This window comes from Halichoeres trimaculatus, unplaced genomic scaffold (assembly GCF_033239565.1).
Source record: "Halichoeres trimaculatus isolate MK-OKI-2021-1 unplaced genomic scaffold, fHalTri1.1 fHalTri1_scaffold_18, whole genome shotgun sequence".
In the NCBI taxonomy this organism is placed as follows: Eukaryota; Metazoa; Chordata; class Actinopteri; order Labriformes; family Labridae; genus Halichoeres; species Halichoeres trimaculatus.
In genome coordinates, this window is record NW_027437196.1 from 14,788,438 (window position 1) to 14,814,831 (window position 26,394).

The 26,394-nt window shown below is 39.8% G+C and overlaps 1 protein-coding gene across 2 annotated transcripts in view; it reads right to left on the reverse strand.

Moving 5' to 3' along the window:
• The window catches only part of trpa1b (transient receptor potential cation channel, subfamily A, member 1b), a 52,282-nt gene that overhangs the window by 2,590 nt on the left and 23,298 nt on the right, over positions 1 to 26,394 (reverse strand). Inside the window, exons 2-24 of one of the 2 annotated variants that reach the window (XM_074693120.1) lie at positions 25,226 to 25,413; positions 21,458 to 21,625; positions 20,852 to 21,014; positions 20,558 to 20,733; positions 19,847 to 19,954; positions 19,550 to 19,658; positions 17,809 to 17,954; positions 16,449 to 16,585; positions 13,638 to 13,686; positions 10,975 to 11,074; positions 10,788 to 10,888; positions 10,113 to 10,288; positions 6,983 to 7,147; positions 6,089 to 6,203; positions 5,446 to 5,612; positions 5,023 to 5,113; positions 4,787 to 4,846; positions 4,599 to 4,694; positions 2,815 to 2,885; positions 2,498 to 2,654; positions 764 to 853; positions 349 to 518; positions 116 to 245 (exon numbers count right to left, since the gene is read on the reverse strand). In XM_074693120.1, coding sequence (XP_074549221.1) covers positions 116 to 245; positions 349 to 518; positions 764 to 853; positions 2,498 to 2,654; positions 2,815 to 2,885; positions 4,599 to 4,694; positions 4,787 to 4,846; positions 5,023 to 5,113; positions 5,446 to 5,612; positions 6,089 to 6,203; positions 6,983 to 7,147; positions 10,113 to 10,288; positions 10,788 to 10,888; positions 10,975 to 11,074; positions 13,638 to 13,686; positions 16,449 to 16,585; positions 17,809 to 17,954; positions 19,550 to 19,658; positions 19,847 to 19,954; positions 20,558 to 20,733; positions 20,852 to 21,014; positions 21,458 to 21,553 — 2,673 coding nt within the window. In that variant the 5' untranslated portion in view covers positions 21,554 to 21,625; positions 25,226 to 25,413. Of the gene's footprint in view, positions 1 to 115; positions 246 to 348; positions 519 to 763; positions 854 to 2,497; positions 2,655 to 2,814; positions 2,886 to 4,598; positions 4,695 to 4,786; positions 4,847 to 5,022; positions 5,114 to 5,445; positions 5,613 to 6,088; positions 6,204 to 6,982; positions 7,148 to 10,112; positions 10,289 to 10,787; positions 10,889 to 10,974; positions 11,075 to 13,637; positions 13,687 to 16,448; positions 16,586 to 17,808; positions 17,955 to 19,549; positions 19,659 to 19,846; positions 19,955 to 20,557; positions 20,734 to 20,851; positions 21,015 to 21,457; positions 21,626 to 24,224; positions 24,322 to 25,225; positions 25,414 to 26,394 lie in introns of those variants that run through there. The other variant, XM_074693122.1, reaches the window with a different exon arrangement.

Genomic DNA, 26,394 nt, shown 5'->3' on the forward strand with positions numbered 1-26,394 from the left:
GATATCAGCATTCCCATGAGATGACAGCCTATAGTGATAGAAGTGTTTTTTGCAATACTGCAGCCTCTGGGATTGACAGAACTACTTTAATTTATTTTAGTTTCTTTTTTCCTACCTGGTTGAGCATCAGAGCGTAGAAGGCCAAACCGAATGCAAACAGCAGGTAAATGAATAGCATTACAATACGCATCAGTGTCCTCATGATCTCTCCAAACATCACAACGTAAATGCCAACTCCCTCAAATCTAAAGAAACCGGGGGTGAAAACAGTTAGTTTTCTCTGCACTGTAAAAATAAATCTTGTTGAAATTAGTTAAAAACTATGAATTTGTTGATGTAAATCTGCACCTCTGAAGGTAAAGAAGGAATCCAATCCAGGAGGACAAAACTGCGACTGCGCCTGCTTGCCAGTGCAGCGAAGAATCTACATTGAGCATGAAAGGAATGATGAAACTCAGGGACAAAATGGCCGACATCCAGTCACTTTGGTTGGAAACGTCCTTGAAGTAATTTGAACGCTTGAGAGTGAGGAGAGGAGAAAAACAGCAGCATTATAAAACACAGTGATGGACCAACTTTTGTTGTCGTCATCATCATCATACAGACTGCAGTGTGGAGGTGACTGTGGTCATTCAGCGCTCATCTATATCAGAGGTTACTCCATCCATCACACCTGATTGCTAATGCGTCCACACAGACCTGACGCTGAACTGATTTATGGGCACATGCTTCTTATGAGGTAATGACACGTGCATTACAGTACCTGCTGGACCATCTGCACCACTTCTTTTATTATGGAGTAGATGTTCATGATCAGGACCATCACCATGCTGACAGATATGAGGGGACTTTGCTGTGTAATGAAAAAAGGACATTTAATCAATCTACAGACAAACAAAAAGTGACAACTTGGGTTCATTGAAGCTTTAATGATTTAGTTCACTCTGGTTTTAGTAGATTAATTGTTATATTTTTAAAGATCTACTCTTAAGATTAATTTGAAAATGCCTAGATAAAAACTTAACAAAAGCGTCATAAGACTCAATCTTTAAGACTGCCTAATAAACTGTTGTGGCACCAGTTTAATAATGGACCATGGCAAGATTTTTAACTGAGACAAGATGCAAAAAGCTACAGTTAGGTAAAGATAAATAAATAAAAGGGTATGAAAATAATATAAATGTCTTGCTGAGTAATGCCCTCAGGTTTAAAGGTCAGTGTCAGATAGTTGCAAATATGAACCCTGCAAAGTTACAGCAGGGGGCATGTGACACTCTTCTGTAGCTTAAAAAAGAACAAACAAGCTAAACTTGATCAGTCTGAAAACTCATGGCACCTTGGCTATATTCTTTGCAGATGTAGTCTAATGGGGAACATTGATGGATTAGTTCTGTCTTCTTCAAAGTGCTGAACACATACATCACGTTTTGTTATAATTCTCTTTTCGAGGAAACATTACTTTTTATGTAAGAAATGTTGTTGTTTTTCTGGGACCATGGGGTAAATCTATTAATTAAAAAAAAAAAACATTCCATGCACAGGAGGTAATTTATGTGAATTAACTGTGATAAAAAACAGGAAAAGTAATTTCAAGGCTTCAATTTACACAAAGGTCTTAGATTAACTGAAAAGAAATCATTTAGAAATCATTTTCAGCAAAGAAAAACACTGATCTCTCGTCTCACTGCTAAACTTCATCATCCAGCTTGGTGTTGTCATAGGAATTTCATATTGTAACTCAGTACAGTCCATAGACTGTATATAGAGTGGACAGTGTGGCTCTGCCATTTATCATTGTACGGGTTCAAAGCCAAAATTTCCCTGTCACAGGCACAGCCATTGGTAGCAATTGCAGCCAGAGTCTGCAGTAGAGACGATGAGGGATTCTGGGAGAATCTGAGTGGAACTGGGTGACAAATATAATCGTTTTTTTTGTTTTTTCTTTTGAGAGTCTAATCACTTTTTGACTCTACCTCCCAACATATTTTACAATCCCCCCCAAAAATACACAAGCCTTGTTTCTAACCTCTTATAACTAATGAAAACGAAACTTTTCAGAAAAAAGACGACTTGAATACAAGACAGCCAAATGATATTTTCAAATCATCACAACAATCGAACGTGAGAAACATTTCTACGAGGTGTATTAATCTTTGAAAGTTTGACCACAGCCTATCTGGAATGACTGGAAAGCCAGATTTTTCAACCTGTACTGCAGCCAGCCACCAGGGGGAGCAGTTTTTGTGAAGCCCTCACTTTGAGCTGAGCAAACAGACGTCCATTTTTTTTACAGTCTATGGTACAGTCCTGGTCTACCCGACCACAGATACTGAGAAAAAGCATTTCGAAATAACCTGTTTTGGTGCTGATAATCTCATTTTAAGTTGTGAATTGCCATCAGGCATGTATATAGCAGTAAGACTTCTTTAAGATGACTTAGAAAGTCCTCACAAGAACTTAAAGTTTCTCAAATGCTGATCATTGTTGTCATCTGTACCTCATAGAAAGACACAGGCTTCATCATGATATGGTGTTCTCCTGTAGCAGTGATGTTCAAGGTGGGCCTCAGGCTTATGATCAGGTGAGTGAGGGGCAGAAGACCCAACAGGTAGAGGAACATGTTGAGCATATGAGCTGTGCTCCCATAAGCAACCCTGTAGATCAAAACACAAGGAGGCAGAAAGGTTTTAAATTAGAACATCTTTAACGTAAAAGTAAAGAAGAAAACAGTCGGAAGAACATATCGTCTGTCTTCCAATGAAATCAGACAAAAACCTGTCAGCCTCAAGGATTACACCTGTTACAAATACAAACCACTTCATTGCCAGGTACTTCTTGCAGACAGGGTGGTTGAGGAGTTCAATGCGGTTGTACTTCACCATCGCCTGCAGATAGAGAAACAGAAAAATAGTCTGCTGTTAATGGCACATTTTCTACAAGCAGTCTGACAGCCAGAGCCTAAAAGATTTAAATGTGAAAGCATCGTATCGATCTCCACGAGCATAATGTAAAATGACATCAGCAGGCACAAACATGCTATGAGCGGTTCCTGACAAATCGTGGCCGAGGAGGTTGTTTGTGTTTGTAACAAATAGAATAATTCAAAGCCACTGTGTATTAAAGGAAGCTGTGAGCTACAAGCCCTTTACCCAGGCTTTGCAGAGTCACCTAATTACATCTGTGATCATTAGCATTCAGATCTAATCTATTGTAAACTAATTACTGCTACATTCAATGTCACTCTGTGAATTAACATGAGGCAGGTTTATTGTCTACACCTTTTTCTTTCCACCTGCAGGTGTGCTTAGGAAGTGACTTGGAATGACATACCCGGGGTACCAACATATAATTTGAAATATTGAATAGCTACACTGCCTGGTCCAAAAAAGTCACCCCCAAAAAAGAAAGGTCACACACTCCAGTATTTTGCTGGACCGCCTTTAGCTTTAACTACAGCACGCATTCACTGTGGCATTGTTTGGATAAGCTTCTGCAGTGTCACAAGATTTATTTCCATCCAGTGTTGCATTAATTTTTCACCAAGATCTTGCATTGATGATGGTAGAAGCTTTCTCCAGCAAATCCCAAAGACTCTCAATCGAGTTAAGGTCTGGACTCTGTGGAGGCCAATCCATGTGTGAAAATGATGTCTCATGCTCCCTGAACGACTCTTTCACAATCTGAGCCCGATGAAACCTGGCATTGTCATCATGGAATACGCCCGTGCCACCAGGGAAGAAAAAACTCACTGATGGAAAAACCTGGTCATTCAGTATATTCAGGTAGTCAGCTGACCTCATTCTTTGAGCACAGACTGTTGCTGAACCTTGACCTGGCCAAGTGCAGCAACCCCAGATCAGAGCACTCCCCCCACAGGGTTGGACAGTAGGCACTAGGCATGATGGGTGATCACTTCATCTGCCTCTCTTCTTACCCTGATGACCCATCACTCTGGAACAGGGTCAATCTGGACTCATCAGACCACATGACCTTCTTCCATTGCTCCAGAGTCCAATCTTTATGCTCCCCAGCAAATTAAAGCCTTTTTTTCCTGTTAGCCTCACTGACTGATTGCTGACTGACAATGGTCAGACTCTACCATCATTGATGCAAGATCTTGGTGAAAAATTAATGCAACACTGGATGGACGTAAAACTTGTGACATTGCAGAAGCTTATCCAAACAATACCACAGTGAATGGATGCCTTAATCAAAGCTAAAACTGGTCCAACAAAATATTAGAGTGTGTGACCTTTTTTTGGCCAGGCAGTGTATTTTCTCAATTAGAAGAAAAAGCTGAGGTGAAAAAAACTCAGTAAGATGACTAACTATTAATCTGCTGTTTCAGCACCATGGAGAGCACCACATTCTAACATTTTGACATTTTCAGCACTAACTACAACAGTTTCACCTTTTAGGTCAAATGCAACACCAATTTCACCAAATCCCTGCACAATTGCCAACTTTTACACAGGGGGGATTATGAGTTATCATATCCCAACAAACAAGTTAACTTAGCTGCTTACTAGCCACTTAAAGGGTACATGATTGATGTTCTCCTGCAGCTAAAAGCTATCTGAAGAGGATAAGTTGCTCACGTTGAGTGCAGCCAGTGGAGGTGTCTTTGTGGACTTGTCAGTCACATATTTCATCTGAACGATAGGAGCCTGGAGGAATCCAAAGTCGTATTCGATCTACAAAAAAGAAGAATAATTTGAGGTCAAACTGTTGGGCACAAAAGATATCATTGCGATTTTCTTAGCTGTGCAACTTGTAGTTGAATTACATGGTACTCAGGGCTGTTGTGGTCTTCATCAGATTCTTTCACACAGCTGTCCAACAGATGCTGTTGAGAAAGCAGAAACACTCGATGACAGAGAATTTTAAAGGTGCACATTATTTGAAAAAATGACTTATCTGAAGATAGAGATAAACTGCAGGAAGGAAGTGATTGAGACTGCTGTGAGCATGGTTTAGCAGAGATTTACGACATGTATATTTTGTCCTTTGCTAAGTTGCAACCTTGCAGGATTCAGGGAGAAACTCAATCATATCTAGGATGGCACATCGCTGGCCGGAGCCCGGGATGAACAGCATCAGAGCTTCACCCAATCTGTAATGAGGAAAAAACCAAACAAAATCGATAGCATGCATTAATGCATACAACTTTTTAAACCTTTGAGTTACCTGTTGTCTTTTTGCAGAAAAAGTTGCAGCAAACAGAGAACCATGCTGCTTTTCACAATATTCAATCTAGGGCAATTTTTTTTTTTTCCACAAAATGCTTTATTTCAGATCTTGCTCTTAAGTCTTAATCACCCGTTGTATTATTACCAGTACAAAGAGCAGAAACAGGATATTTTTGTTAACTAGTGAAAACAGATTTGGAAAATCGTGCTTTTTCCAACTACCTGCAGTGTGAGTTGTCTAGTTTTTGTTTCGTACCTTTCACTGTCAATCACTGCGTTGACCACGTCCTTTCTCCCGTTCTGCACTGCCTCGTGGAGGAATGATGTGTCGTTTTTGTTCAAAACAAGATCTGCCCCACGGTTGAGCAGGAGCCGCACTGCAGCCACATGACCTCCTTTTGCTGCGACATGGAGTGCAGTGTTCTGATGTATGGATATATGATAAGGGACAGTCATAATTAATCAGAGAGGATTCTGTAGTAAGAATATCACTATTCCATATATTAGTAGCTAATTTCTTGAAAATGACAGAAATGATGAAAAAACTTCCTGGAAATCTGCCGGCAATATCTAGGGATGAACGACTATGGGACTATGGACTATGAGAAATAATGATGTCCAGATGAATGGTCAAGCAAAATTTGTGCCTCCAGATTGTTCTTTAAAAATCATAAACTCATTTCTTGGCTCACCCCAGAAAAACATATTCAGCTGTTTTTGTTGAGTCTCAGTTTTACTGTAAATAGTGTGTAACACAAGGGCTACCATTATCAATCCTACTCAAATGAACACAGATGTATTCCAAAAGTCATCTGCTTTTGGATCCTTTTACTAAAATAAAAAAAAAACAATAATCAGTGAAAAGTGACACAGTTATTTAAAGTAACAATCATCCATACCCCGTCCTCATCAATTTTATCCAGTAGTTTCAGGTTGGCTGAGAGGAGGATGTCCATGGTTTGTGTGTACCCTGCTGCCGCGGCATGGTGCAGGCATGTCCAACCTTTATAATCACTGTGAAAAAGATGAACATACATTAGAAAAACATAATTTAACATAAACCTGAACTTTCCTGTGAAGTGAAACCACTTTACCGCAGCAGTAAGATTCAGGCTTGTGATGAAATCCCTGGGCACAATGACGAGGATGACTGAGTGTTATAGCCACATCAAAGACTATAAATCCTGAGATACCATTAACAGAGTCATGAGAAGTTTAAGTCGTAACTGTACAAGATCAGAGTCATATAATGAAAAGAATGAAGCTAAAATTTAATGACAACAAAGTTGTAATTTCAGTGACAAAAGTCTGAATGTTCAGAGTTATACATTTTTAAGACAGTTGTCCTGATAGAACCAGAATAGAGCTGCAACTTAACGCTAACGCTAGATGTTAGCTAAAAGTGGAAGAAGAGCCAGCCACCTGGGCTCAAACAAGGAACATGGAGCATTAAATGAAGCTTAATCTAGTTTCATGATGCTCAGACATCAATGCGTAGACATCAGGACTCTGAGAAGACAGTACAGGTCTCCTCTGTTAAGAGATCAACACTGACTTCAAGGAAAATGACTTAGTCGTGCAGAGAATTGTTAGCTAGTGGATGCTGAAAGTCCTCTCCAATATAACAAGTGGACTCACCATGACTGAAATATATGACTTTAATGTCTTTCAAGTATCAGCTTTTGGCCCAATATCTTATTTTACAAACACAGCTTTTTTAATTTCAAACACTTTATAACTATGATAGTAAAGTGCACTGTGCTTATATGTGTGTCCATGCAGTGTGTGTGCACCTATGAAAGAGAGCTCCTTTGCGCAGCAGCAGCTGCACCACTTTGGTGTGTCCCTCCTTTGAAGCCAGATGGAGAGGAGTCAGGCCCCGCTCATCACCTTCATTTAGCAGGCGAGAGTCTGTGATGGTCTCCAGTAACCTGTGACACGTATTGATGCGCCCGTACCTTGAAGAAGAGAGGGATGAAGTGAAGCATTAGCTTTCAAAAAGGAACTTTTCTCACTCTTATGATCTGTTGATCTCTGAAATGGAAATGCTTTTTGTGCACAGTCCACAGCACAGCAGAGCCACAGGAGCAGTTACGGCAAACTACATCCTCACAATTTAGTGTCATGCTTACAGACACTTAATGTTGCTGCAGCAGGACTTGAACCTGTGGGTAAAATATGGGTTTAAAGTGTTCAGGAATGTTAACGACTAATGCCAGTTTGCATTGGTGACACATTGGCTTGTACTGCGATCTTTCTTTGTCTCTGAACCTTTTAAGAAGGTCAGCAGCACTTTGTGTCAGGGTCGTGGGATTGGTGGGGGAGAGAATGAGCTGTACAACCTGCAGCATGATATCATACTGTGGCATTCATTTGCCCTCTAACTCTAATGAAAGAGGTGTTCATGATAGCAAAATCAATAACAGTAATGTTGAATGTTCACTCACTTCATACTATTAGTAACATTTCTTTACATGTGCCTCGCTAATTGAAATCTATTCTTGTGAAAATTCTTCTGGGTCATTGTGTAACTGCTATGTCATGGTAATTAATCATGAAAAGGCTTTTGAGTGCTGCTAACTGGATTAAAACTTGTGAGGTAAAGGTTCTACATAAAGCCAGGTGTTCATTTTTCATCCAATCACTGTTGTTCATCTCAAAGACAAAGCCTCACCTTCAGGGAGATCCTGAGCAGAGGCCTTTTTTATTTAAGTTTTATTCCCTTGTGTTGTCACTAATCAATATTCAGCTCTCGTGCAGAATAACTTGAATTAAAGTGACAAAATGAGAGCTAAAATGCCATAAAGATGGATTTTTCTCGTAGTTCAGGAGGATGTTGACAGGAGCAATATTTTCTCTTTAAAATATTGCTTTATGGTGAGTAATTTCTCCTGAGTTTTAATGCGCATACTGAAGAGGCTGCAGAAGTCACATAAGGTGATACTTTTAACTTTATGTGAACAACACTTTATCATGTAGCAGTGTTGAGTTTTTTAGTAGTTTTCAGCCATTATTTGCAACTATTTGCCAGTGATATGCGACTATGAAGCCTCTATATTAATGTCACCTCATGACTTACGTTTGCGCTCTGCCCCTGGAGCCCCTGCAGACCAAACATGTGCCTCATGTTGTGCTGATATTAAAGAGCCTACACTTGAACCTCAGATCTCAGTATCAAACGCTTTTGTGATGATATTGATTTAGACAAGAGATATTTCAGCTCACTAGCTGGGGCAGGCTCCATCCTCCTGCAACCCAGAAAGGAAAAAGCGGTTAAAGATAATGGATGGATGGATTTATCAGCTCGCCACATTTTTAATGCTTTGCAAACTAATTTGCAATGTCATCATTAATCACCACAGAATAGATGGCTCACTATCAACAAGCTACTATATTTCTTAATTTCTAGTAATTTCTGAAGCCTATTAATTCTACAAGGAGACTGTGAGAGGCTTCAAATGCATCAGTTGTTCTTGGATGTGGAGTCATGAATGCATTTTAGGCGCAATTCATCAAACAATGTCAGAGAGAGAACGAAACCACAACAAGTTTCCTTTTTGTGCATAGACACAAAAGTTTGTTTGAACAAGACTATTACTGTTTCTACTGATGTTAACTTCACACAAGATAATAATTGAAAATCATCCCGTTCACAGGGGACGCAACATTTGGGAATGACAATCATCTTGTTCTAGTGATATGGTAATTTATACTACAAGATATCTTTTTTCAGTGGACATGATGATAACTTGTTCAGACTACTTACTTTTCAAGAATCATCTACTTTCTACTCTTTGCTCAAGAAAATCATCTTGTACACACCATAATTGCATGTTTGCACAAGATAATATCTTATCAAAACAAGACAATTATTTTTCTCACAATACATATCAGGATAATCTTTCTGTTCCTACAAGATAAACTGTCTGCCCAAGTAAGGGTAGATAGAGGTAAAGGTACCAAAACAGGTACTTTTATGGGTACTGACCGAATTCTGCCTGTAGTACCGACTACTAATTCACGTAAAATCATATGGTACCATCTTTTGGTTCCTAAAAGCGTCTTTGTGACTGTGACGGAGAGGAAGAGTTAGTGATTTTCCATGCTGGACATGAACACAGCATTGTAAGGTTACCTATTGAAAAATAAATACGTGAAATTAAAAAAAATTTGAGATTTTGTTAAACAAGTTCATATTTGTTACCACATAAACACACACAAAAGTACCCCAAATTGGTACTGCTAAGTACTGATACCAACTGCCAGTTACCAGGCATTGGTACCATATCGTTTTAAATGTGAAAGGTACCCATCCCTATGCTCAAGATTATCATCTTGTGCATACCATATGATGACTTGTTTCCACAAGATAATCATCTTGTGTGAATAAGATAATATCCTGTTTCCACAATATCATTATAGAAATTATCTTTAACAAGATAAGGTATGCTGTTTGCACTAGAAAATAGTTCTGTTATTACAGTGCAATAACTTGTTAACCCAAGATACCTATCTTGAGCACACAAGACAATAACCTGACACAGTATACAATAAAATTATCTATTACCCACAACATAAGCTGCCTGCTTAAGATTTTCATCTTGTGTGTTGACTTGTTCCCACAAGATATTCATCTTCTTTGCTCAAGATAATGCCTTGGACAAAATCAAAAATGATCCTCTTTCAGGCTTCAGAGGCTTTCCATACACTGGGATTTATGAGAAACACGAATGAGGACTACAACTTTTCTGATTATTACATTTTGTAGTTCTTCAACCCACTCAGGTCAATGTCAAAAGCAATGATATTTTTATGACATTTTCTTGATCACATTTGTGAGTTTTGTTCAACTTTGAGGTTAAATCAGAGTTGTTAAGTCAAGCGGTATGGTAGGCCGTGCCCTGTGGGACCAATCGAACTCACTGAGCAGCAAAGTGCAGAGCAGACTTCTTGTCCTTGGACTTGCATGCGAGGCCGACCACCCCCGAGAGGCCCAGCATGTTCTTCACTGAGTCATGGATCCCCAGTCTGCACGCGTAGTGGAGCGGGGTGCAGCCCTCGTTATCCTCGCAGCTGAGCAGAGCCTTTACGCTGCTATGCTGAGGTCAGACAAATAATCACAGCATTTATGTATTCATCCATAATAATGTACAGTAATATGCATACTTAACTGAGCGCACATACAAAAAAATCAAGTGTGCTACAGCAGTTGGCAGCATGAAGGGAACAAATTATATAACAACGGCTGTAGTTATACACACATACACCCACAGAGATTATATAAATAATAATGATGTAGTGTAAAAATACTTGATCACAGATAAGAGTGATTCCTATACCCAGTGTAAATACCAAGTATCCTCTGTGGCTCATTTTAAAGGCATCATTGAAGCTTTAGGTAATGCTCACAATGTTTTAAATGATCCTCTGACTTAGTGAGAATGAACTTCATCAGCTGGCTGAATGTGTGCAACTAGGCTCAAGGCGAATTGATCAAGGACAGTATTGCAATTAAATCCAAGTCTTAACGATGACTATGACTTAGCAGAACACAGTCAGTTTAACGAGTCACAAACAGGCACCATTGCTTTAGAATACCTGAAGGACTTCTTCTGGGAGGTTTTTCAGACCTTTGGGCTGCAGAATGGCCAGGTGAAGAAAGTTACAACCACATCTATCCTTCACATTTATATTTGCCCCTAAAAGACAAAAACACACAACCTTTCTTTGTCAGGCGGTTTAGAACTTTTACGAGTGTTGTTGATGGTGCAGTAAAGGGGCTCACCTTTTCTTAGCAGCAAAGTCACTGTTTTCCAAGCGCCGCAGCTAGTAGCAAGCAGCAAGGGAGAGTTCCCTTTACAATCGATGCAGTTAAGGTCTGCCCCCTGAGGAGAGAAAACACCTTATTGATTTCCACACCAGCTGGAACACACACAGTAGTTCAATAATTTCAAACCAGTGATACCAAAAGTAACGTGATTATCAAATTCCGCACTGAATCTCACAAGTTAAACAAACACCTTTAGCCTAAACTACCCATAATGTCAAATCAAGAGTAACAGGTACAGAGTCTTGTGTAACAGGTACATTCCTAATAACACTAATCTTACCTTACCTACCTTTAAGGTCCCATATTGTGCAAAAATTACTTTAAGTCTTTTAGAGAAATTTGTGGGTCTTTGGCTTTCCTCCCAGCTCACAAAATGTGATATTTATTGACAAAACCTGCACTTAGTAGTGCTTATGAATGTAAAATCCTGATCTAAAACAAGCTGATTTTGGGGATTTGCTGACGTCAGGGATTCCCTTTTTTGACCAATCAGGAACAAGTCTGACCTGATTGGTCCACTGGAGCAGACACCCCCGAACCCCCTCCTCCCCCACTCCCCTCCCTGCTGCTGGAGAGATATCTCTCCAGCAGTAGGGAGGAGAATGCTGAAGTTAAAGGGCCATCGCTGCTCTGTTTTTGGCTGTAAACGGCTGCATAGTTCCATGCACAAGCTTCCCATCTCGGGAGAAGACAAGTCTAAGTGGCTAGAGTTCATTTATGAGGGAAATGTGCCAGCTACACTCAGTAAAACTGTGCATGTGTGTGCTTGTCACTTTACGGCCGACTGCTTTTCCAACTTTGGACAGTGCAACAGAGGGCTAGCGAATAGACTGGTCCTGAATCCAGGCGCATTACCAACCATCCACCAGCAAACCTCTGACCCTGGAAATGTGAGTATTTTAAATGCTGTGTGCTGTGGAGCAGATGTAAGAGCTTGTCCTGAGTGTCCCCCCTGTTTCTGTGTTAGGTTCAGGATGCTAACTTTAGCTGCTGTTAGCCTGTTGTTTGAGTCTGTAATCTTACGGTAAACGAACTTCGCTGTTTTCAAAACATTGTGCACTCGGAGCTTGTGGTGCAGCTCTCAATGAGGCGGACGAGCGGGGCGGTATCAGCGGTGGCTCATTTGCATACGAAGGTCACGCCCACTAAATCAGAGCGTTCTGAACAGAGGGGCTATGAGAGCCTGGAAACAATGCTGCTGTGCTTGATTTATTGGCTTTTTGGACCAAAACATGTTACTACCATTTCATGAAGACATCAATGATCCATATTAAACTGCAGAAAAGGAGCATAATATGGGACCTTTCATTTTTGCCATTTCATTAAAGATGTCTTTAATTTTCACATTTTAGCTCAGCTCTTGTTCATGAGGTATCAAACATATTTTTGTCTGTGCTAATGTGAATTGCAACCATTGCACTGCTTAGCTAACTAAATCATGCTATAATAAATGAGTCACTCTCCAGGCAGAGAGGTGTAACCATTGAATGTAAAAAAAACAAAACAAAAAACAATAGAGTCGCCATCTCACTTGGCTCATCTGCTCCCCCGGGTGAATGGCTGCAGTATAGGTCAATCCCTCTGTCTCCCCCATTCACTTGAATGGGGAAGTGGTTAAACTTTAGAAACAAATACACCTTATAGAAATGTTACTCACATCAATATGCTGTTATTGAGCTGCAATGTACTCAAGTCCTTTTTTTCTGAAAAGTTTCGTCTTCATTAGTTATAAGAGTTTAAAAACAGGATTTTATGTCATGTTTCACAATGATCGACAGCTGCCGTTCTTGCATAGGTCTTTCAGGAACAGTAAGATATAGGAAGGATATAGGAAGTAGAGCCAAGAATGTTTTTTTGTTGTTTTTACTGCGACTCCATACACATTCTTTATTGCACAGACTCCAGTGGCAAATTTGCAAGATCATGGAGCTTCAGACAGGGGTATTTTTGCATCAAAACCATACAGTGGCAAACAGTGATGCCACACTGTCAGTTCTGTGTATCTATGTCTATGTGTAGTCCATGGGCATAACTGATAGCATCAAAAACAGGTTAATGACAACATAAGGCTCAAATTTGTCTCTTTGCTTTCATCCAAGGAGGGTGACGTAAGAACAAAATTACTGTCTTATCTTCCCGCAATATTTGGAGTACAGTGTATGAAATATCAGCTGATGATAAGCTTTAGCAAAAGCATTAGCTTGTTTGTGATATCATTTTAATTAAATCCCCTCAAAGTTTATTTCCTGTAATAGTCTCTGAGATAAATCTTTGGCTCTGCATTTTATTCTTCAACCACAATTATCCTATGACTTGGAACAGATGGTAGCAGATGGTCTACAAGCAAACGATGGCACCTCTGACATCTATCAAGACAAAAGGTGTGTCCAAAGCGGCAAATATTGTTAAAAGTAGATCCTGTACTTTTGGCAATAGGTTTATAATACTGTCTCTGATGTTGTAGGTGGGGTTGGTGCATGACAGCTGTGGTGTGTGTGTGTGTGTGTGTGTGTGTGTGTGTGTGTGTGTGTGTGTGTGTGTGTGTGTGTGTGTGTGTGTGTGTGTGTGTGTGTGTGTGTGTGTGTGTGTGTGTGTGTGTGTGTGTTTGCCTTGTTTACCAATGAAATTAGGTACTCTGCCAGTTCAGCGTGGTCAAATATTGTAGCCCTGGAAAAGTAAACACAGTTGTTGTAAAACCAGCCACACAACATGTGATTTGTGAACTGAGGCCTGAACTACTGTCATGTGTTAAACACAGGCCTGTGTCTGATTATAATTCTGCCTAGTCACTGCATGATGTTACAAACAGACGTTTCCTTTTGTGGTTAAAAATCCAGCACTCCCACTGCAGCAGCCCACTGCATTTATTCATTTTCATAACGTCTATTCTGTTTACATTCTCCAAAGATAGAAGTTTAATTGAAAGAGGGTTTTCATGTCTTAATGATGGTCAGCAGAGACTTGAAAAGCTCAAACATAAAATTCACAAATTTAGCTGAAGACAGAAGCACGACTGTTTAAAGTAGAGAAAAGCAAACAGAGTTTTATCCTTACCTCCCCTTCTTGATATCAGTTTTACTCTGCGGCTGTTTGAGCTAATACAAATAGCTCTCAGATAAAACAAAAGTTGGAAGCGGAGCTTACTTATGTATTCATATCATAATTTGGTGCCTAATTAAAAAATCATTATTCAGCTCGTCATACCCAAGGGTTTTATATCTATGTCCCTCTTGTTTGTCACAGTATTGATATTATGCAGATGGATTGGTCTTTATACAGCATGAGCAAGCAGTTCAGAGGAACTACGGATATTATAATTACATGACTGCAAAGTAGCACAGTAAAACTTGGCTTGTCTATGAAAGTTTAACAGTAATCATAACATTTCATTTTCCCAAAATTGTGTCACCTCTCTCTCTCTCCCTCTCCCTCTCTCTCTCTCTCTCTCTCTCTCTCTCTGTCTCTCTCTGTCTATCTATCTATCTATCTATCTATCTATCTATCTATCTATCTATCTATCTATCTATCTATCTATCTATCTATCTATCTATCTATCTATCTATCTATCTATATATATACAGTTTAAAGACAGATTTTTTCCATAGGTTTTGGACATAGATATTGAAATGTTGAAGCCCTTAAGTAAAGCTATCAGGATGTGTAATTTGTTGTTTGTGTTGTTTGGTGCCAATTTCCCCCTGCAGGTCATGTAAGGTATCACAATTTCTGTGTTGTATGCCATGCTATTGTTTTTGGCTAGTGTGGTCACATGACACACCAACTTCACATGGTAGAGGCTGTGTCAGGAGAAGCTGCAGTCATTGCTTTGTGATCACCCTGCAGCTCCAGTTACTTTTCTCTTTCCTCTCTGTTTGTGCCTTGGAAAGCTTTGCTTGCAAGTCAATCACATCCACAGCTTATTATTTTGCTGTAGTTGTATTTTCTTTCTTTCTTTTTTTTTTTTTTGCAAAATCATTAGATTCCCTGCATTTAATGAAAATGACCATATAATATTTTTTATTTGTCGCTTGTAATTTTATGTCCTTGCTTTGCTTTGCATTATTACAGTTTTACAGGACAACAACCAATGTCCCCAGAACAAAGACCAAAACTGTAAATAAGATTCGAACTCTACAGCGTCTGACCATCTCTTGATGTTCTGTGTTAGCAGTGTTGATTAGTGTACAAACCATAGACTGTAAAAAAAATGGATGCCTGCTTGTTTGGCTTGTACTGAGGTCTCCGCAAAAACTGCTCCCCCTGGTGGCTGGCTACAGTTAAGGTTAAAAAATCCAGCTTTCCAGCCATTCCAGATGGGCTGTGGTCAAACAATAAAAAATTAATACTCCTTGTAGAAATGTTTCTCACGTCCAATTGTTGTTGTGATTTGAAGATACCATTTGGCTGCCTTGTATTCAAGTCCTCTTTTTTCCTGAAGTTTCATTTTTTATTAGTTATACAATGTTAAAAGCCAAGCTTTACGTTACATTTAACGATGATTGACAGCTGCCGTTCTTGTGTTTTTTTTTTTCGGGGATTGTAAACTATGTTGGGAGGTAGAGTCATGAAGTGATTAGACTCTCAAAAGAAAAAAAAATATTAATTTTGTCACCCAGCTCCACTCAGATTCTCCCAGAATTCATCGCAGACTGTACTGTGCAGACTCTGGCTGCACAACTGCTACAATGGCCACTACTGTGACGGGGGTATTTTGGCTTCAAAACTGTACAATGATAAATGGTGGAGCCACACTGTCCAGTCTATATACAGTCTATGGTACAGACACACACCCAGAGGACAGAATAGGGTGTATGATTCATTTGTGAATGAAAACACATCACATTGAAAAAGACTTATTAAGTTAGCTTTGACTTCATAACAATAAATGCCCATATTCACAAACTCATGTTTACTAGCTAGTCTTCTTTATTCCAGTACTAGAGAAGACAAGTGCAGGGGGTATGAAATCCTAGCAAGCTAAGTGAAACGTTTGCTTGAAAATCATGAAGTTTGCTTGACACTACTTAAATGCTGTCTGTCATTCAGATAATGTGAATATCCATCAGATTTCCACTCCACATTTCAACACTTTTTTTTCACCATTAAAATAGAAGTGCTTAAATATGCAGCACTCCAAGATGAAGAAAAGCAAAACTGTACCAGCCTCAAGAAAACCCACTTTGGTGGGAAGAGGGTCATTCTGATAGAGATAGAAAATTTGGTGTCAAATAGGCAATATTGATGTAACATCCCCCCAAGGGCTTGTTGCAGTACCAGTGGATAACATCAGGCCTCAGACAAATACATTTCATTCTCCAGAACAACAATAAAAGGAAGTGATTTGTGAGGATAGTATAATCAATTGACTACCATCGACACGCTCTGTGAACAACTTGGAGACTGAGAATAGAAGAATTGAGTGAGCCTACCTGTGCAGGGGGGTCTGATGTGCACCATCGGTCAGGTCAATGACGTCTTCCACTTGGTCAACTGAGGACAACATCAGCTTCACTACCTCAGTTGCTCCCTGGGTGCAGGCCAAATGAAGCGGTGTAGATCTGTCATTCTGAATTCAAAAGCAGGGGAACCAGGGGTGAATAATGAGTGTTAATAATAAATATTCACACGCTCTTCAAACATGATTACGCCTGATACATACAAAGGAACTATGACAGGCTGAATTAGATGGACCAGAGTGTGAATTAGCATGCACGCAAGCACTTATAGGATTCATTTACACACATACATATTGTACACTTCCCCAGTGTAACATTAGTCGAGCATCTCCAAGACTTGCAGGCCGAGCACTGGAGGATGTAACACAAGCTTATAATGAGATAACCAGGACTGGAAGAGGGGGAAGGCCAGTGATCGCTCCTCTCAGCTCCACTGTGTAAGTGGAGGTAATTTGTATCAATTTCGGCAACCGAAGCCATTACTGTAGTCACTACTGTGGCTGCAGCTCTGACTACTACCACAGGTCCGGACAGAACCATCACTGCCAGATGGCTATGATAAGACTGACATGTTCTAACAGTAGAGACTGGCACCCTGTGCCAAAAGGGAAATGCTAAACAGGTGTAGGCAAATAGGTTTGAGACAGAAAAAAAACCAATGCAAATATGAAATAGCATGCATGGACAGATGGCACATTATTAGCGATAGTTATAAACTGCAGCTTCCAGGTGCTTATGTTGTTTATAGTGGTAGGAAAATCAGAGGTGACAGCCAAATGAAGGTCTGACAGTTTCAATAAATGCACAAATTTACATGGTATTTTCCTTTGTTTCAGGATATCAGCAATTTCAACACCTGTTTCTTTACACCCGCCAGAGATGCAGCTTCTGGGTATATCGGACAACTTTTCAGGGCTATTTTACCACTGGTAATCTAGATATGTGATAAAAGATCAGCATGCACTTTCTGTGAGCTGTTGTTGTTTACAGTTTAACGAGCAACTTGTGTAAATTGAGGAAGGTGAAATGAGATGTGCTGTCAGTGACCTGATCCTTAGTTGCATTTATGTCAGATGCCTGTCTCAAAGATGAATTAGAGCCAAGTAGTTATACAACATAACCAACAGAATGTTCACCGCAACTTTTGCCCTCCCCATTAACTTATTTTTTCTTGCTGCTAACAACCAAAGCTTCTAGAAAAAGTATGACATGGTGCTGTGGAAGACAGAGACAGAAATCACAACACTTAACAAAACCTAAAATCTTCTCACTCACTCACATTTTGTAAATCTAAATGCAGATGATGATTTTACAAACACTTGGAAGCCAGTACCTGTTGCTGATCAATTTTGGCCCCCATGGCAATGCAGAGACGGATGGCCTCAATATTTCCACCACGTACAGCCAGGTGGAGGGGGCTGCTCTTGGATTTGTCCAAGTAGTTGATGTGACATTCAATTTGGTGGCCGATCTTCTCGCCTGCCGGTAGAACATCAAACAAACAGTCTTGAGAAACAAACTTAAAAATGATACTTTGAAAGAAAAGTTTCAGGAGTGTACTTTTAAAAGATGGATGATATGACAGCTAACCAGAAATGAAGCCAAAACAATTGGAGCTAACAGAATATCCTCTACAATAGATCAATCATGTTAATAGATGGGATGTGGGTGAAGCTACAAAACGAAAAACATAAAAAAGATGTTCTTTTTTATTCCACAGCTGTAGTTAGCTCTTTTGCTAACTTATGTTTAAGTAGCTATTCAACGAGTTGGATTTATTACAACAAATCTTCGAATAATTCCAACAATTTTACTTCTCAGTCACAGAGAAAGTAACTCATTGGCTGCCACTGACAACTACAGACATCAACTGGATTATAACTGTTAACTGCCAATGACATCTATAGACGTCAGCTATGTTTTTCAACAGGGCGGTCTGAGGATGGTCTGGTGGAGCTTGTCCATCAATATCAGACTTGTAAACCAGCGCAAGGGTGATCTTCAAATAATTTTGGAATAGTTACCAGGGAAAATACCGCTTTTGGTTGAGACTAGCGCTTAAAACCAATCAATGCTTGTTTTCTCTGTTTTTTGGCAAAAAGACAGGCATTTTTGGTAAAACCAGCCAACATTCTACTGCCCAGTACTAAAAAATACAAAAAGGTAGAAACAAACTTTTTTTTCCCAGAAGAAAGAAGAGAGTCTACTCTTTCTTTTGTTAGTTTTGGTGTTTACATAGTCATAGAGCACAATAATCTTTGTGTCATAATGCGCTAAAATGACTGGCAGCCAATGAGTTAATTTAAAGGCCTGCTTTATTTAAAAGCCTGATGGCAATGACTGCAAAAACCGACCAAGGCTATATCTGAGGATTTACAGTAGCAATAAAAAGTGATATTACAGTGTGATTAACTGCTCTGTTGACAGACTGGCTCCCATGGTGCTGTGCATAGATTCGCTGGTGAATGAATGGTGGTAGAAAATATAACAAACACTCGACAGCAGTGTCATGGAAGTTTAAAGTGCTGGATTTTAGCCTGCACAAAATCCTCTTTAACAGTGGACTACACAGACCAGAGAAATCTGTGGTCTTTATGGATAAGTAAGGAAATTCCTTTGGTAAGCAGAAAGGGAAGATCTAGCTGTTGGGGGAAGCTTGATTTCACTTTTGGGTAGAGATGTGTCATCCATTTTTACATAGACAATGGTTTGGGTCTTTATTGTTTTTGCGAAAGGAGGCGTTGAGTACTTGTGTCTATTGATGTTAGGCTGCCCATTACTTCCCTTAGTGAGTAATCACAGGAAAAACCTAAATATTTTTGTACTCTTGCTAAACCATTCTCCTATAACACAACATTTACCAAACAGACCTCCCACTGTGGATAAACATCCTGTCACTCTGTGGCATCTGGCCTATGTGTGAAGAATCACAAGCAGTTTCCAGCTCTCAGGGGAGCTGAGGTAAATTCTCTTGTTATCTATCAGTGTAATGTGCTGCATGGCCTTGTGGTAACTTTCTCAGGTTTGTCAGCACTTTAACATTTTCTTATGATAGATCAATCCTGTTGTCGTACCAGTTTTCAGGATCACTTCCATGGCTTTCTTTGCACCTGCGAAGGCAGCTGCATGTATAGGAAAATGGCCAAGCTTGTTTTGTTGGCAGAGGCGCGCTCCATGCGTTATCTTTGACAGAGAGGAGAATGGATGGAGAGAAAGACAAACAGAGATGATTCTTTGTCAGAGACAAAGCTGCAGAGGGCTGGCAGTCAGAATAAAAAACAGCCACATACAGCTGGACAGTTATTCTCTACAGGCTGATGCAGGTAGACAGGATGAATACATGAGTGTGAAAACATCACTCTTGTTCCTACCAATATGCTGAGTGCCTCGCAGTTATTGATGGAGCAGGCCAGAATCAGTGGGGTGTTCCCAAGGTCTCCCTGTAGATTACTGTTTGTGGTGGTGTAGTTCAGCAGCAGCTGCAGGATGAGCAAGATAAAAACTTTAACAGTTAGTGCCTTCATCTTCACGTCTCTAACTCTCTTAACATACACCCTGTGTCCTCCTTTATCCTCCCACATACTGTTACTGTGTCAGTTTGTGGACAACAGCCAAAGGCTGCGGGGACGACAGCACAAGGTCTCTCCAAGTAGACAGTTGAGTCAGGCTTTTTTTCAGATATGTGAACAGTTGTCGACTGACTTTGGAGTGAAGTTGCTGCCCTAAGTGAGAAGTCCATGTGCAGACAGGGAGGTTTTCAGACTCTCTTATCCATATGGAGAGAAAGCAGTAACATATGTACAAAATTCAGAATAACACACTGATAGAGCTGCTGTGTCCTCCCAAAATCATCCCCCAAATTATTTTGACTCCATGAGTAAAATAAGCCTCCATAGCATTCATGAAACTTGAGGTTAAGTGAGGCGTATTAAGACTTGTGACCTGCTTTAATGGCCAAATGACACGTCTGTACCTAAATAAATCTAGCACATGTGCAATAACCTTGCGAAAACACAAAACCTCTGGAGCTAATCCACATCTGATAAATTGTTATTTCAGCTGAGGACTTCCAGCGTCCTCACCTCCACCAGGTTGTTGTGTCCCAGGCTGACAGCCAGGTGCAAAGGGGACAGAAGGGCCGTGTTGAGGATGTTGGGGTCAGCCCCCAGGTCCAGCAGGGCCCTGCAGCTCTCTGGCTTGTCCTTCTCCACCGCCCAGTGCAGCGGCACGTTGCCCTGATCATCACAGCTGTCTCGCTCTGGGAAGAAGTGTGTGCACAAACACTCCATAAAGATACACTGCATATTGATACACATAACACATATTTTGCTAATGCCAGAGTGCATCCTGTGATGGATGACAGAGGTGTGGCGTACCCTGTGAGTCCATGACAGAGCTGATAAATTGGATGAGAGGGACATAGCCCCCTGCAGCGGCGTGATGAAGGGGACTGGCTCCCAATTCATCTTTCTCACTCAGGACCTCTGGGCTCTTCCTCACCAGGTTCTCCAGGAGAGCCAGGTCACCCTTCTCCGCCAACTAGGAAGCCATATGGAGGATCACATGATGGAAGAAAAGAGACAAAGGGTGATTATGTACGCAGACTCTATTTTTCTGTTGCAGATTTCCCCTCAGAGGACATAATGGCTGTTTTTAGGCTGTTTTACAAGCATTAGCGGCTTTCATTACCTTCTCTTTGGTACAACGTGCATTACATAATGTCTGTATCTTCTTGCTTCTTTAATTTAAATCCTGCAACTCATGTAAGATTAAAATACAATAGGTTGCTGTTACATCTGTATTCAGCAGTTTAAAATGACTTCAGGTCAAACAAAGCAGGATTACCAATTGGGTATTACATAAATGCACCTCAGATTATCAGAGAAGCACATCTCAAAGTGCTTCATTTTAGACTTCTCTGGTTTGATATGTCTGTTTATTTCCAAATATGCATTTGAATGATTTGTATGAAGCAGCCTCACCTCAAAAACATTAAGGCTTGCCAGGGCTGGATCTTCATCCTCTATCACATACGTGTAACAACTGGTCTGCCGGGCCACCTCCCTGCTGAAGTTCATCACTCAGGAGGCGCTAGGTATAGATGAACCTCAGTTGCCTACATGAAGTGTGATGCCGACGGATGGAGATTTCTGTTCACAGGCAGAAACAAATACAAAAATAGAAACCAGGGCTATTTGATTCAAAGGGAGCCACATAACGGAGGGTAAAAATCCTACATTACAAACCAGACAAATTTAGATCTAATGCCCTGAGCTATAGGCTGCTCTCACCACGAGGGGATACAGATGACTTTGTCTCTACCCAAAAGGGCATTCACATCCACTGAGTGTTTAGAGGTTGAAGCCCCTCTGTTGAAAAAAGCAATTATCTGTCGCAGCAGGGGGAAGCTTGTTCCAGTGGGTCCCAGGTGTCCTCAGGTGATCCTGGGTGAGCCAGACTGAGGAAAGACCTTGTAATCATCACATCACAGATGGAATCAGAGGTAACATTTGTTGTGAGGATTGATGGAGGACTTTCAGAGGGGGATCCCTGAACCTTACTACCTTGCTTCTAATTTGTCCTGTGACTCTTTTATTTATGGAGCCTCTTTTTTTATCTTGTGTGCACAATCTATTATCTTGAGCACACAAGTTGTTATCTGAAGTAACAATTATTGAACATTTTTGGACAGTGGTAAAGCGTCTATTATTGGAACATTCGCCCCATGTTGTGTTGATACGTGATAGCTTCACATTATCAAATTAAGTCCTTTTTCCTGGTGAGTGCTTTTGAACCACTTGATATGTTTGTGAGGAAATTCAAGGTCAAGACCGAACACTTTAGCATTCACATTGGTTCTCTTGAGTGTAATTTACGCTAATTGCGTTGCTATGCTTTGCTAGCAAGTGAATCTTAGCTTCACCATGAATTCTCCACAGTATAGTTCATCAACTGTGTCAGCTAACTTATTCCTGGGTTTTAACAATGCAGTGGGGAATATTAGCCAATCAAAAGCTGCTGTGTGAGACTTTGTATGCTCATTTGTTATCAGGATAAGCAGCATGTTGGAGCTAAAAAAGTATGTTCCTGACTGTTTTTTTCACACAGTGAAAGGAAGTTATACAACTGTGACGGAAATTAGTTATAACCTGGTGGCTGGAAGGTGAGACATATCCCTGAGTGGGACTTCAAGGGCTTTCAGATACTAGATATTAATGCCAAAAGAGCAGCAAAAATACTTTGTGTTGACAGGATTTTTTTATTCAATAACACTAATATACTTTAATTTACCAGATTTTGTTTCTGTACCTCTCTTTATCCATATTTAAGTAAGATCAAAACCCAGGCAGTCCTGATCTTCCACTGGCTCCTATAAGGTAAGCAGTCAGGCTCTCCTGAGATCTGAGATCAATAATTAACTGTAACCTCTGTGTGCTGTGGCCACCATGGCGATCAATCTAATTCACTTCTCTTCAGGCAGCTCTGCAGATTACCAATGGATTTCCCTGACCAGTAAATAAAAAAGAGGAGTCATACTGTAAAGGTGTAGCTCTTATTGGGACATGTGGTTTTTGCTCCAGGGAGCTGAGACAGTATACGTGGAGAACCCCACAGCAGGTACATGCACAGACTATAGATTTTTTCACGTGTTTCTGAAAATAGCAGAAGAAGACCTGATGATGCGGAAACATTCAAGTAACCCATGCTGGAAATAAAACACAGTTTCCATCACAGATCTTCTGCAAAATAGAATTTAATATCAGCTCCTCAGCTCTTCCATATGTTCTCTCTAGTACTACATTTTCTTCTAAATCTGTGGATTTGATGACGACCAGCTGTTGGTCATCCTCCCCATCACTTCCGAAAAGCAGCAGTAAATAAGTGTCATTGGTTTGTGTAATTGAGACTCCCATTCATTTGTTTGCAGAGGGCGAGTGTGCAGGAAGTGCACTAATGGACGGTGGTAAACGCATTCCCCATACACTTGTGAGACCAGCTGCAGACACACATTTAACACAACTACATTGTCATTGTCGTAAAGATTGCTCCTACAATTTAAATTCAACAGTGTACCAATCTATAACATTATATATTTACATATGATATCCCACATTATGCACATTATAGATATTTTCTCTGCAAGAAAACAGAAAATTTTTATGTACCATAGAAATTTTGAAGAGTTTAGAATTTGATCTTCTTCCAAACATTAGCTGCATATATATATATATATATATATATATATATATATATATATATATATATATATATATATATATATATATATATATATATATATATATATATATATATATATATATATATATATATATATATATGCAGCTAATGTTTGGTAAATTGTCATCCAAATTCAAAGTGCCAAATCATTAACAGCAGACAATAAATCATGCATTATAAAAACTCAAAATTTATCAAAATTTAATTTAAAAAAATCACACCACAAAGGCATTAAACTTGAAAACATGAGATGATAAACTTACATTTCAAAAAATGAAAAGAATACACAAGTTTGTGCATTGTCTCATTTGTATGGCCACATATTAAATTATTCTCACATTTTTACAACAAAAGTTAAAATAGTCAAACATCCTCAATAAAACTTTCAACTAAATTTTGTTTTCTGAAGTAAAAAAAGAAAAACTAGCATCAAGGAATTCTCTGAAAACTTAAATTTCCCTCATAGTTGTCACAGAAAAGCAGAGAGTTGCTCTGATTTTATGTACTTACTGTTTTTGTGTGATGCCTGTGTCCAGCTGAGCAATCAGTACTTCTCCTCTGAGCTGCAATAAGGCTTTAAATAGTGTGGTGGAGTGAGCTATCACCCATCTCCTAATGCAGACAAGACGCTGCCCCTTGTGACCAAACAACCCTTATGATGTTTTTCATAGAGACAGAGGCCGGCCCTTGTTGTAATGTGAGAGGAAATTTGACTGTCTGCAGTACATTTGGAAGAAAACATGATACTTCTGCCTCCATCATATGAAGTTAGTGTAAATGGATTTAATGTGAGATGTGAGTTTTAAGCACAGACAAAAGAAAGGGAAAAGTAGTTTTTCTACTATTTCTAAACTTCACATGTTAAAAAATACTGCCATGTTTGAGAAACTGATCTCAGTACTCAATCTTTTTTTAATCAAAAATATTCACAATAATTATGCACCAACTCAAACTTTTACTTTGTGAACAACAACAATAAACCCTTTACTTCCTGTTGTTCAGATAACCTCCTCTGCTGCTTTTCAGTGCACAACTGACAGGACAAAAAGAAAGACATCCTCCACGGCTTGTTGATCACAGGGATTAGGGAATATTCCGGAAGGATTTTTTTTATCATGCAGGATTATCAGATAAGGTATATCATTAACTCTGGATTACACTGATGGTCAAGAAGTCTTATCGTCATGGGAGTAAGATTCATCTGTGCCTGAAGACAGTTTCCTGACCACGCTAAATGGAGCTGACATGCCATAAACACATTAAAAAAACATGTTAACACCACTAAGTGTAACTTCTCTACTTTGTCTAAAAGCTACAGGAGACTTTTTAAAGCTTTTTCAGGCACAGAAGTTGAAAGAAATAACTGTTTCATTAGGGATACATAATTTATGTTGATCCAATAAACTGTTGTCTGATAATAATTCTAGGGGTATGAGGAGTGCCATTAAGTGCAGTGAAAACAGCACAGCCCCAGCCACAAAAAGCTGCAGAGAGGGTAAAAATGTCATCACCTGTGTGGATATTTTTTGAAGAGAAGGGCGAACAGCTCATTCAGAATGCTGCAGCCAGAGTTCAGCCCAAAACAAAGCGATCAGAGCCCATTATTCCAGCTCTGAAGTCTTTACACCAGCTCCCAGTCAGCTGTAGAGTAGATTTCAAAGTTCTGCCACTGGTCTATATATCACCCAGCGGTTTAGATCTGGAAAACATGAAAGAAATGTTAATAGAGTATAAACCCAGTAGGTCTCAGGTCAGATAGTGGAGCTCAGAGTTCAAAGCCAACATGATGAAGCAGAAATGAAAAAAGGGACTTCATTACGTCTGTTGGCAGTGCTAGTCGTGTACTTATTAACATGCTTATTACTTATAATGACAGCAACTTATGAAAAACAGGATCATTATCATGGCTGCATGTGCATAGATAATGACCCCTGTAAATGAATTATCTTGTGCAAACAAGATAAGATAAATTACATAATGGGACTTCATGGGATCCACAGGAAATAGAATTGACCTGATAGTAATATTGAAAGTAGGAAAGTGAATTTAGGTTGTTGAGAAAATGTGCACCTGTTTCCTGCTTTTGGATGTACCCCTCATTTCTTCACAATGATTAATCAACAGCTGAATCTGGAAACAGGCAGACAATTATTTAATTGTATTACAGTCATTATTTATCCATCTTTCACTGTCAAACAACAAAGTTTCCATCATAATAAAGTCTCTAGGTGTCTACACCTGGATTCTGGGCCTCACCTTAAACCTGTAAACTGATCTGGCCCCAGTTATTGTTCTTTCTGGTTGCCTGTGAGATGTTTTTTTGTAAGGGAGAATAGTTGCAGGAAAAACACACAACAGGAGTGGAGCCAGTGTCACAAAAAGGCACATAATGTCTCCACCTGAGCGTGCAGGTATCACATGTGTAGACAATATGCTTGTGTTTGCGTTGGAAATTTGCGTGGAGCCATTATTTAAAGCACAGGTGAAAGGGAGGACAAGGAGGATGAGCATGCATGTGGTTTGACTGGATTTGTTTCAGGGGCTGACTTCAGTCAATATGTGTTTTTGGATGTAATGATTTGAATGTTTTGTTGATGAATCAGAGGGCATGTGTGTTTAGCGAAGTGGCTGTCACGTTCGGATGCTTCACTGCACCTGTCGACCATCCAGCAACTGCTGA